Source organism: Sabethes cyaneus, chromosome 2 (genome assembly GCF_943734655.1).
Source record: "Sabethes cyaneus chromosome 2, idSabCyanKW18_F2, whole genome shotgun sequence".
Taxonomy (NCBI): domain Eukaryota; kingdom Metazoa; phylum Arthropoda; class Insecta; order Diptera; family Culicidae; genus Sabethes; species Sabethes cyaneus.
This window is the reverse complement of record NC_071354.1, coordinates 145267414-145280321: the sequence shown is the minus strand read 5'-3', so window position 1 is coordinate 145280321 and position 12908 is coordinate 145267414. Positions and strand designations below refer to the sequence as shown.

Below are 12908 nucleotides of genomic sequence, written 5' to 3'. Positions count from 1 at the left end.
GAATTTCCTCAATATTGCCTGTTTACCTAGACAAGACTTTACCTATTAAACATTAGAGAGTACATTATTCATGTTATTAGCCGCTATGTATGTTTTAGCCGTTTTGTTTTAACTCAAGTACCTAGCCTAGGTACATCTCAGTTTGAAGGTAAAGTTAATTCTCCGAATTTAAAAATACTGCTATTCACCCAGAAATCAAATATTTAGAAAATTATTAACATATAATAATTTGCTTCATGAAGTCAAACCAATTGACAAAATGTCTCAAATAATTCTTAACAAAACGTTCAACTAAAAATTCAGTCACATGTTTAGAAGTCCCACGTCAACTATTCTAAACGCTACCCTAAATGTCTGTGTGAACGTCTGCGATTACGCGTGTGAAAATGTTGGTCACCGGAAATGCATAGCTCTCGCTCTCAGCTATTTCGTTTTTCAATTTTATAATGTTGGTAGCTTTGCCATAATGGCGTATGTGTCACGGGAAAAGAGAGAACTGAAAATTACATGTCAAATTGGGGATTATTTTTGCATTTCGTAGAGCAAAAAAAAACGAAGTCACCGTGCATCGCGTAGTAGTAAATGAAAGAAGCAAAGATATTGTTGGTCTTTTCTTTCAAATGCCGCGAGGTTGTGAAGTGTAGTTCTCTCGATTTGCTCGCAGCAGCAACCCAAATAGCAGCCGGGAGAATATTGTTCGTCCGTCAGTGACTGGCAGCGCGGCCATGTTTGAGTACGGTTTGTTAAATTGCGGTGAAAAAGTGTACGGTTTGTTCCGCTAGTTTTCGCTGCGTTCGCTGCTCAGTGACATTTTTGACATTTAAAGGACCATAAACGTCGCGGGTAACCAACAAACAAAAAGGTGCATTTGACGGCCGTCAAAGAATTCTGTATTTACTGCGGCCCACAAAGCAGCAGTCTTCATCCGAGCCGGGGAACTGCAGCTTTTTCGCTTCCAATAACATCGAACGAAACCCTGCGCAACTGTACTAGGACGGAGTGGAGGATTATCTAAATCGCCAGTGCGATTACGGCGCAGGAGGCGAACTATGAAGAAAATAGTGCAACCAGTGCGAAAGGTAGAAGTACTAGAAGCAAGCAAGGCTGCTTAGTATTTAGAAATCACTATCGACCTCACGTTTGCAGTTTTCCGATCTAGCGCTGAAAATAAAACCTTTGTAAATTGTGGATTGTGGCAGTGTGCGAAATTGCAGATGAGAACGTAGACGTGAAGGTATTGCCGTAAAAAAACCGAATGTCGCGTACAGAATAATTGTGACAGTGCTCCCAGCTGATGCTTAAACAACAAAACCTGATATGTAATAAATTTGAAGACATCTAAAATGCTCATTAAAACCAGGCTTGTTCCAAATTGCGTGAATACATTTTGTTCTATGCTTACGTTCTTATGGTAAACTATTAAAATTTAACAGCTTATGGTGGATCATTTTTTGTGAAGTTTTCACGCAAATTTCGAGATTCATGCAGTTTATTTTTTTACCAATTTTAGGATTTACCCGAAATTTGGAATTCACCAGAATTGTATACTTACGCATAAAAACTGACGAGTGCGTTGGTTTTATGAATGAAATGAGTTTATAGTGTATACTTATAACCAAACCAATCTCGATCATGGAAAGGCTGGTAGTTTTTTCGGCACTTTTCTAGTTGTACCAACTGCGTTTAAATTTCTGCAGCTGAGGTAGTAGTCTGACAGACACCGAAAAGCAGAGAAATGCATGAGATGCGTTATGTATTGTACATATTTTGATTCCGAAGCTTGCTCTGTCTTCCCGACTCATATCTGCGGTTTTATTACATCCAACAATGTTGCTAAATGTATGTTCTCAATTCTAAAATAATTAAAATCTGAATGGAGATAATTCAATAACAAGAATTATAAAGCTAAGTTTAGGTGTCCAGCAGACTACCAGGTCAGTATAATCGTTAAGATTACGGCACCTCAGCCGCAGAAGGTTAAACTTTACTTAGTGGCAAATCTAGTTTCCCAAGGGGAATGTAGCACCAAGACTGTTTTGCCGTTTATGAATATGCCTAAGCTGCAAAAGGTCCGAAAATTCCAAAGATCAATCTTTTTGAAACGCTCTATTACGAACAGCAGATTAGACAAAACGCAAATAAAACATTTAATGTTTTATTTCAAATTTATTGCGAACATACATGAATTTGTTCAAGTTCAAAAACTTCCCATTTTATGAATATCAGAAACGATTATCTGAATGAAGAAGATCAACAATCCAATAGGGTCGAAATTTAACGCGCAAACAAACCGGAATACACAAACAAATCCTTGGTTTTTTACATGTTGGACGTCCGCTCTATTGAACTGGTCACTACATTACATTATCAATGTTTCATACTCTAAACAGAGAAGTTCAAGAATATATACTGCCAACACTGATCACGTGAGCACTGAAATATATGCTGCTTTTTTATCAAACGTGAATCATGTCCGCTCACTTGGTTATGCTCACGATCTTAACGCAGTGGTTCGTATAGCAAAGATGCCAGCCACTGCTATGTTTCGAACTATTAAAAATTACAACTGGAGTAATAACCTAGTTGCCCACGCACGGTAGATGATAGGTTATTTTACTTTCTGAACAAGGGAGTTGAAGATTTTCTAGAATTTTTTTTAATACATTGTATGCTTGTAAATATATTTAAATGAACAATAATTATTATTTCCACGTAGCAAATGAAGTTTTAAATTTCACGAGCCTCCAAAGAACTGGCATCACGATTTTACAACGGTGTCAGATAATTCTCCATCTCGTTTCCCATTGATTACCTATAACTTTGCCTTTGATGCCAGAACGAGAGCTGATAACAACAAACTGGTGTAAATCTACAGAGCGAAAGGGATAAAAAATACACTAGTGTAGTAGCCTGCTCAACTCCCCTATGTACAGTCGCATATTTACTGTGTGTTAGTGGTAGTAGTGCTTAGGCACAATCGAGTATGCCTGCCTTATGCCGCGAGTGGCTGCGGTAGTGCCTAGTGAATGATTACCTGCGCTGCATTGAAATATCAAAAATGATTACGAATTACGTTTAAAGTACGTTTGCTCGTCCAGCGCTAGTCCTGCTTTCGAAAACAGTGAGTTGACAAACACATGGGTCATTTTGGCGCGGATGCCAACCCATGAGCTCAAGCTTACCGCTCCATCATACGGGAAAAGTGTGTAATTAGTGTCGTGTATAGTAGAGAAGCAACCCGGTCGAGTTTGAGCAAAATGTATTCGAGAAGCGCTCCCGCTAAAATGGCTCCCACTAAGGTTTCTGTTATTATTTTTTCTTTCTTGGACTGATTCAATTAGTGCGCGGATATTCAAAAATAGCTTTTGTGAAGTTTTACCTCCGTTCTAATGCTATAGTGCTGTGCTTTTATCGAGTTTTAGCGTCGCAGGATGTGAAATTTTTTGAAGCAAGATAGAAAGTGACGCTACCGCCGAGTGCCACTATATATTAGGGAGGTTCCCTCAACCTCAAGACGCTTTGGATTGAAACAGTGCTGCCAGTTGGTGTGTTTTTGGGTTTGGCATTTTATTGCTTATTTGCGATTTGAGTTTCATTGAAAAAACTGTTCAAGTGCGTGAATGGAAAGAGGTTGAATGCATTACGTATTTAAAAATGATAATATAGCATCGCATTAAGCAACTTGAGTTGAGCAAAACTTTGCATTGTAAAAACCCAAGTCCGTTTTCTTAACTGGAATCTTATATATAAAAATGGATTTCTGTCTGTCTGTCGGGATGTTCCTTATAGAATCGAAAACTATTGAACCAATCGGCGTGAAAATTTGCATGTAGAGGTTTTTGGGGCCAGGGAAGGTTCTTATGATGGTTAGAGACCCCTCCCCCCGCTAAGAGGGGGGGGGGGCTGCCATGCAAATGAAACACAAATTTCTGCATAATTCGAGCAGCAGCATCAAGCAAATGGAACAAAACTTGGCATGTGGGTGTTTTTGGTGACAAGAATTTTTTCTATGGTAAATTGAGACCCCTCCCCTCTTTACAAGGGGAATTATGACTCCTCTCCCCTTAAAGAGGGAGGGGCTTCCATACAAATGAAATGCAAATTTCTTCATAATTCGAAAACTAATCAATCAATTGGAACCATATTTGGCAAGTAGGTGTTTTTGGAGGCAAAAATTTTTTCTATGATGAATTAGGACCCCTCCCCTTTTTAGGAAGGGGGAACCCCATACAAATGAAATACAAAAGTCCTCATAGCTTTAAAACTAATCAAGCAAATGAAACTAAATTTGGCATGTGGGTGTTTTGGGAGGCATTCTTTTTCTATGGCGCATTGAGACCTCTCCCCTCTTCAAGAGGTAAATTATGGCTCCTCCCCGCTATAAAAGGGGACGCTCCCATGCAAATGAAATATGTACTAATTTCCTCATAACTAGAGAACTAATCAACCAAATGGAACCAAATTTGGCGTGTGAAGGGTTTTGGTGGCAGGATTTTTTTTATGATGGGTTTAGTCGCCTCGCCCCTGTGGTAGGGGGATAAGGACTCTCATACAAATAAAACAAATTTTTTCGTAACTTAAAAACTAATCGAACTCGAGAAAACTTAGACTCTTCCATAAAACAGTCAAAACAAGATCACCAAAAACTATCAATTAGGTTTATTCATTTTCCTAGGTCTACTGACCTCTATTACTATCTTTCAGTTGGGTCCGAACGAGCGACAGAGAGTAAGGAGAGAATAACCCCTTCAAAATGGTACTTTCACGAAATCATTTTCCGTGAAATTGAACATCCCGCATAAGGTTTTTCGCAAAGTGGTATTTCGCGAAACTATATTCCGCGTTGTGGTCAACCGAGAAGTGGTGTTCCGCAAAGCGGTATGCGGCGAAATGTTATATAATCGTGGCGAATATTTTAATGCTATCCGCTTTATTTTATCAGAATGGGTGGAGTTGTTTTCTACTTTACTGTGAGGAAAATTTATATATTAAAGCACCCATGAACTCCTCAGAAACTTGCAAAACTCGAGATTGTGACAAAGGTCATTCGAGATTCACGAAATCGTGAATTGCCACAAATTAAACTGTGTTGTTCATAAATATGAACAACACAGTTTAATTTGTGGCAATCAGGGCTGCCCTGCACTGAGTGCACCTATTTCGCTTTTTTAACTATAACACCTCAACCACGCAAAATGTTATATATATACGGGGCACTCATAGAGTCAATTATTATTCATGAGATTGCTGGACTAAGTATTGCTCTATCTTAAGTAATTACGGCGCACTCTCAGTTCACACTGGGCGGTGCACCAAGAACGCTCTCTGCGCACCACCCGGTGTGAAGTGAGAGTGTGCCGCAAATACTTAAGATAGAGGAATACTCTTAGTTAAGCAATCTTATGTATAATAATTGACTATAAATGCCCCATACATAACATTTTCGAATTTTGCTTGGCAGAGGTGTTACAGTTAAATAATCAAAATAGGTGCACTGAGTGCAGGACAGCCCTGGTGGCAATACGAAGTTTGTCGGGTCAGCTAGTAAGTAAATAAAATCGTAAAAATTGCCAGGAAAACGTTTCGCGCACTGCTCGGACAAAACAAATAGAATTTATTTTCTGCTTTACAGCCCGATATAAATTTTAAAAATATCGGTGTCGTCAGATATCGTAACTACAGCAAACTGATATGACCACGGTCGATTATATTTACAAAAAAAATTAACATCTATGGCAAATTTCAAGTTTTGCAAAACATTAAAAAAAATCATGTCACGATCCCCCCCTGGGACATCAGAATAATTCCAGGGACCAGGACTAAATGGCCATGATTTGTTAGAATTACGCTATTTGAAGATTTTAGAAAATTTGATGAAAAAATATTGAAAGCCAAATTTTTAAGTGCTAAAAATAATATACACCTTAGAAGGGTTAATCGTGTCATCTTTACAATCTAGTCAGTGAAAAACGGAAAATTTGCCTTGTTTCTGAGGAAATAGAAGGTCTCGAATTTTATCACTTCATGGAATTCTGTGACTCTTCCGCCCACACTTGATCGATAATTTTGAAAAAAAAACTCATGAGAAGTATGAATCCTATTACAATAATTTAATTTTCAAAGCTCAGCCATCGATATGAAACTCTTCGAAGCTCTTATTCAAATTGAGGAAAACAATCGGAATACGAGGACCTTTCGTTTGTCTTTGAACAATTCTGTCGTCAATTATTTGTCAAGACTTTGAGAGGTACTTTAAATAAACTAGCTGGCGAAATATCATAGCGATTAACTAACGACTCAGAGATCGCTTTTCTACAAAAGTTTTCAAATATACAACAATTTACAGAAATATAACGCAGTTTAAGCGAACGGCAATTGTGGCAGTGTAAAGCCCGTTGCTAAGGACAACACGTGCATATCAGTATGTCCTAACGCTGAGATCAATTTGATTCGTATAGTCTGAAGTCTACTCATGTAGAATAGCTTGGCTATGAGAGTTTGTTATGTTACTCGCAAAAGCAAGACACGCAAAATGGTATCGGCAATCTTTAACTAAATAGAAGCATATTAAAAGAAGTAATAGTACTGTGATGGACATACGCGGCAGAGTGATGCAACAAATCACACTGATTAGATAAACAAAAAAATGGAAAATGTGAATAAATCAGTCTCAAATATTCAAGAGATGAATCGTTCTTCCCACTTCAAAGATGCATGTAGGGTGGAAGCAAGGACCAAGAAAGGTCAGGAACCACCCTAGAAAAAGAAAAAAAAAATTAATAGGATTGATAACATAGAAGGAACTGTGTTCACCAATGGTGATGAAGAAGATGACGCTGTGGAGAAATGATCCCGATCTGTTGATGAAGGAAAAACTCGAGAAGCGACTGCAGAAACGCAAAGCAACTCAACCTACTACCTTTTTAGCATTAAATGCAACATCAACACCGGGATCTTCAAAAGAATATTCTAAAGCATGATTTTTGACGCATTTGTAGAAAATGTAGAAAAAGCTTTTTAAGTCAATGGATTTACTGACATAGATATTGCTTTCTCGTCGCAATCCACTCAAAATTTCATTCATAAAATGAGATTTTTGTTGCTCTCATAGCTCTTCATACGAAGAAATCGAAGTTTAATTTAGTTGGCACCCTTGCACCAGCCTTGTCGCTTGTTCTGGTTTTTTCTTTGAAGTATGCCTGCTGGCTGGGCAAATGTGCCTACAAATACATTCAAGCCGCAATTGCTGTAGCACTAACTAGCAAATCTGACAAGCGTTGGAGTTTAAAAGATTTCGAATTTGATGTATCCATAATGACCATCGCAAGCATTAAGTGATAGTGCCAGCATTAGTACCAGGAACATGAAACAATCTTGTTGGATGGTGGCGATGTGATGCTTGCTTGCCCCTGAAACTCAGTGAATAAATACTCTGAACTCTGCCTTATACTGTTCTACTGCTTATTCAGCGCATTATACAAATACATACAAATTACTCACTTATGCTCATGAGGGTGGCAAACATCTCTAAAAGAAATTCACATAAAAGCAACAATTTCGTTGCAATAGAGCAATAGAGTTTTTCAAATGATTAAAGTAATTCAGATAAATTTAACATTTACCGCAGTTTTTGCATTGATTTTTCTTTACTTTTGTGCCTTTTGTGAAAATACTACACATTAGCAACCGTATTGTTTTCAAGTACAAAAGTTTTTGCATAGCTTCAACGCAAGGGCAATGTGACAAAAAACTACTGCATCCTTTTCTAAGGCAGTGCCACTGTCACTTTTCTGTTGTAGCTGTGTGTGAGCCAACAGCCAAGAATGGTTAATCATTGCGTCATGACGAATTTTCTTTTCGTATAAGAGCAAGCACGAAGCACCAAACGAAGAAGCTAGTAATTTTGACAGGTCTCACTATGTGCGATTCAAAACAAACTTGGTGAAATTGAACTGATAAATAACTTAGGTACTGATAGTCAAGTCGAATCATAAATGAGAATGGAGTGCCTTGCCTCTTGTATCGTACTAGTATTGAGAAAAAGTTTTAGAAACTTTTGTGAGTGTTGATAAAAACGTATCTCGCTACGTCGACCATCTACAAAGGCCAATCATAATGAAATATGCATACCGGATAGCGTAGTGTGTGCACAGCAGAACTAAATGTTTGCTTTTTATCTCTGAAAGATAACAGAACACAGTATGATTTGGCAGTAGGGAGAGAAATCCAAACCAAATCGGGTAATTGTTTCAATATAAAGACAATTGTACCATTCTTATTACATATGAGATTACGTTCAGACCCAAATCTGGAAAACTTGGCATTTTAGGCACCCGAACATACGACTCGTCATGATGGAACAATTTGATATTCAAAGTTCAGAAATTGCTATTAAATTCTTCATAACAACGAGTCGAGAAAAGAGGATCGGAATACGGAGATCTTCGTGCTTTTTGATTGTTTTTTTTTTTTCGTTTGATGTCGGGGTCGTTGCAAGTGTAACACACAATTTCAAATGCTAAAATCGCTGCCAGTTTTAAGCATATAGAAGAACAGCACACCAATCTGTGAATTTATAACATTACTGCTAGATTTGTTTCAATTCTGAAAAGGTTTTAACTTAGGCGGCAATCATTGCCTTGATATTAAATAACCCAATCAATCGAAAAAAAATATCAGAAACTAAAACACTTATTTCTGCAGGTTTTTGGAACACCCACAACAACGATTCATCCGCAGCAGCAGCAACAACAACAGCACCAGCAACAAAGCACAATGCAGATGAACGCAGTACGAAAGATCAACAGCCTCCTGCAAAGCGGCGCTGTCAGTGTAACCGGTATATCCGGTAGCCAAGCACGAATGATGCCGAAAAAACCGCTGAATAGTCAGCAGACTAGCGTCTCGATAACCACCACCAATAGTTATGTTTCTAAGCAGCAGAAATGTTATGTCTGTGGCGACAACGCCGGCATCAATGCGACCCTTTTGACAGAGGCGTCCACAGCAACTTCACAAACCGAGTTCACTTCGAAAATAGCAAAAATAGTTGGCGAAGGATACATGGTCATCATTGGGACAGATGATGTCGTATGCAGGCGCTGCATAACGCTATTTAACCAAATGGATAAACTAGAAACCGATCTAGAACACGTGCGTAACACGCTAACAAATTATATTCATAAAAAATATAATATATTAGACGATGACCCGGGAATCGCTCCACCACCGGCGAAAATACAACGGCTGGGAGGTAGTACTGTGGTTGGAACGGCTGCAACGACATACAGTATAAAGACCGTGAACGACTCAGGCCAAGAAATAACAGACGTGTCCAGAAAAACCAATACTTCCGGTACACTATCGGATCTGACAAACAGCGGCATGGATATCGAAAGTCAATTGTCAAACATGTTCGATAAACCGCAGCAAATTGTCACGCAGCAGATACAGCCACAACAGCAGCAACAAATACAGACGACTAACAACGGAGCCAATATTAATAGTAGCACCGTACAGCAGCAGCACACACCTACAGCAACAATTCGCCGAAATCCGATAAAAATGTACAAGTGCATGTCCTGCGATTTCAAGACACAAGATCTTACTCAATTCCAACCTCACTACGAACAGTGCAAAGCAAACCAGCCTCCTGCAGCGTCAACTGCCACCGCCACAACGACCACATCGTCTGCCTACCGCTGCAAGTTGTGCAAAAAGATCTTCGCTTCTGTAGCGCTGCTAAAGCAACACAATGCCCAAGAACATCAGAATTCTGTACAGCCGCAGCAAGCGCAGTCTAACGAAATCAAAATCGTAGAACAACAGAACCCAGCGACGACGGTAACACAGCTGTATGCCTGTAACATGTGCACTTATAAAACTCCAGACAAGCAGAATCACGACGACCATCTTCGGAAACACATCAAACTGAAACCATTCAAATGTCGAGTCTGTCTGATGCGATTTGAAACGCGCGAGCAGGCTTCGATTCACGCTAAGAATCATCAACCTGACTACTTCAAGTGCGGCATATGTAATGTTACGTTTAACAAACGTGAACTGTTAATGAAACATTTAGAGACCCACGAGAACGTTAAGAAGCATGTCCCAATACAGAAACACACTACGATCACGACAGTTTCGCCATCGGTTCAGGTTCAACAGCAGCAGCAACAGCAAATCATCCACCAACAGTCGCAGCAGCATCAACCGCCACAAATACACATCAAGAGCGACATGCCAGTAACAGTAAATCAGGTGGCAGATTCTTCGACCCAAAAGCTGCTCCAGGCAACAATCGACGAAGCACTGCGGGATACGATCGGAGAAACCATCGATGCCAAATCGATTCAGTTCCACTCATGCAATACGTGCTCCCTGACATTCCTAAACGAAAAACTCTACACTCAACATATGAAAATGCACTCCGGCAACGCTGGTGTTCAAACGCCGCTTACGGCCACCGGTAATCAAAGTATCGGCGGCACGACAATTACCACTAGCAAAAAACTGATCTCCGCGAATGCATCCTCGTTGAACAATGGAGGCCAACAGGATCTTCACGGTAAGCTGCTGGCACCGGGCAGCGGTGGTTCCGGAACAGCACTCACCACCAGCCATAGCATCTCGGACGGGGACCTGGAGAGTATATTCGAGAAAATACACTCCGACAAAAGCGATATCAATGCGAGCGACAATTTGGTCATTACCAGCCAGGACAACGCCAGCGGTAACATCACCTACAGCATTACGCTCGCTCAACAGAATCAGCAAGGTCAAACATTTGTACAGCAACAGCAGCAGCAGCATCAGCAACCTGCAGAATCGGCGGACAGCAAAATGGTATTTTTTTCTAGCATCCTCATTTTAAAGTTTTTGATACTAATTTAACCTTTTTTTCTCTGACATTTTAGATCACACAAAATCAGGCTAAACAAAAGGCCGGAGTCAGTATCGACATGCCAACGCTTGACCAAGGCGATGAGCAGCAACAGCAGCAGGGACAAATCCCGCCCAAACAAGAGACTATTAACATGCCCGTTAGCATGCCAAGCCTGGATGACGATGGCGAACAGTCGCAGAATAGTCAAAACTCGAACGCGGAAGGAGGAGTTCACATGGAATTGGAAGGCATGCAGGATGCCGATGGTCAACCGATAAAGTTTATTTTGAACGAAAATGGTCAGATATTGCAGCTGGATAATCATATCCTGACTACCGATGCCGAGGGAAACCAAATCCTGGTGCAAGGCACAGATAGCGAACAGATTCAACAACTATTGCAAAGCGTTGGAGTCGTAATGCAAAGTGGTGAGGGATTGGGCGAAGGTGAAACGTTACAAATGATAAGTGGTGATGGTCAAACGGGGCAAATGATTTTAGTACAAGGCGCTGATGGGCAGGAACAGTTGATTGATGCTTCGCTGCTGAACGCTGATGGAAACATTGTGATCCAGCAATCTCAAGAAGGGGAATTAAATGCTGAAGGAACGCATATAACGACTGAAGATGGTCTGCAGATTCCAGTGTCAGTGGCGTTTACTACCTCCGGCGAAGTAGATCAGGAGGGTAACCTAACGGTGTCTATGGCTGGCAATGAAGGTGGGGAACAGCAGATTCAATTGCATTTGCAACAAGCTGGTGACGAACAGCAAGAAGGTGAAGGTCAACAGGCTATCCTTACTGAGAGTGGACAAATAATACTGCACACACAAGAACAGGTGGAGGAGCAGCAAAAACAGGATAACTCGAATGAGCGAGTTCAGAGCGCGACAAGCAGTGGCTCCAATACCGGAACAGGATCTGGTACTGGTGGAAACAGTGCAACGGCAGGCAATGTACCGAGCACAACAACAACAAGTACATCCGGTGCCGATGAGCAGGGACTGTTTAACTTTGATGAGCTAATTCAACCCCAAGTCGTTATAAAACAACAGGTAAGGCGAGATTGATCCTAAAACCAAACTTCGACCAACGCAACCACACTCTATGTTTGTTTGGTTTTGTTTTGTAAAAAAAGTTTAAAACCAGCTTTAGATATGTACACACTGAGCATCTTCAGTTTTTCCGCTCTCCCTTTTATTCTTTTGATTACTAATTTAAACCTTGTAGTAGAGACCCGTAGTTGATTACGTGTAAACCTACATTCTATCAATAATAAACATTTGCACTATAATGAATAAAAACAAACCCAGTTTCGAAATTATTTTCATGAGCACATCAACACCTCTGCATAAGGCACTATAACTGCACATCGATCGTGAAGAAATCTTGTTAGTTACAGTTTAACAAGCAATCCGTTTATGTTTTGCGTGAACTACAAAAACACTAAACAGAAAAGGATGCAAAACAAAAAATTACATCAATAATGTTTAATTATAAGACGCAACTAGTTTTTCTTTAGAAATTAATGCCACAGCAAACCTATAGGCGAGTCCTTATAAATTTGGTGTAATATTTGAAATGTTTTATCAATAAAGATTTCAAAAGCTACACCACAAAGCGTCTATTTCTTTACACCTTCGTTCGATCCACGTAGTCACAATCGAAACTGATGACATCACTGAAGTTTTTGTAAGCAAAACATTGCTACTATAGTGTACATCCGAACTACCCTCAATCATGCATGCATTGTGTAGCCATTTTTAATGCTAACCCACTTTTCTAAAAAAATTAAAATTGTTTAACCCATTTAGCTGTTTTGAATTAGCATCTGACCTATTGACAATTTACCACGTTTGTTTAGTAATAAGTTCTAGTCGATTATCATCGTAATAGCTGCTTAGTGTTAAAGCTTTATTTCTCACTAATGTTATGACACGTCCTTGTTAGTGGTTGAAGCCCTTTTCGTTCAATACAAATTACAAATTTCATCTGTGAGTTTTCTAATCGAATAACAATAACCT

The 12908-nt window shown here is 39.8% G+C and overlaps 1 protein-coding gene across 3 annotated transcripts; it reads left to right on the top strand.

The window, feature by feature from the left end:
• Nucleotides 1–548: 548 nt before the first annotated feature.
• On the top strand, nt 549–12448 carry LOC128738851 (putative uncharacterized protein DDB_G0271606). 3 transcript variants are annotated; one of them, XM_053834293.1, is made up of 3 exons: nt 549–1079; nt 8704–10845; nt 10917–12448. In XM_053834293.1, the coding sequence occupies exons 1-3, from the start codon at nt 1050–1052 to the stop codon at nt 11952–11954; spliced, it is 3210 nt and encodes a 1069-aa protein (XP_053690268.1). In that variant the 5' UTR covers nt 549–1049; the 3' UTR covers nt 11955–12448. The 3 variants fall into 3 exon arrangements, 2 of the variants coding, with proteins under 2 accessions (XP_053690268.1, XP_053690267.1); XM_053834292.1 differs by lacking the exon at nt 549–1079 and adding an exon at nt 3135–3299; XR_008412129.1 differs by lacking the exons at nt 8704–10845; nt 10917–12448 and adding an exon at nt 1147–1485.
• Nucleotides 12449–12908: the final 460 nt, after the last annotated feature.

Excerpts from the sequence above, each read along its gene's own strand:
- LOC128738851 (XM_053834292.1), top strand. The coding sequence starts at position 3,258 with ATGTATTCGAGAAGCGCTCCCGCTAAAATGGCTCCCACTAAG. Across the intron at positions 3,300-8,703 it reads CTAAAATGGCTCCCACTAAG|GTTTTTGGAACACCCACAAC; the intron begins GTTTCTGTTATT and ends TTATTTCTGCAG. Across the intron at positions 10,846-10,916 it reads AATCGGCGGACAGCAAAATG|ATCACACAAAATCAGGCTAA; the intron begins GTATTTTTTTCT and ends CTGACATTTTAG.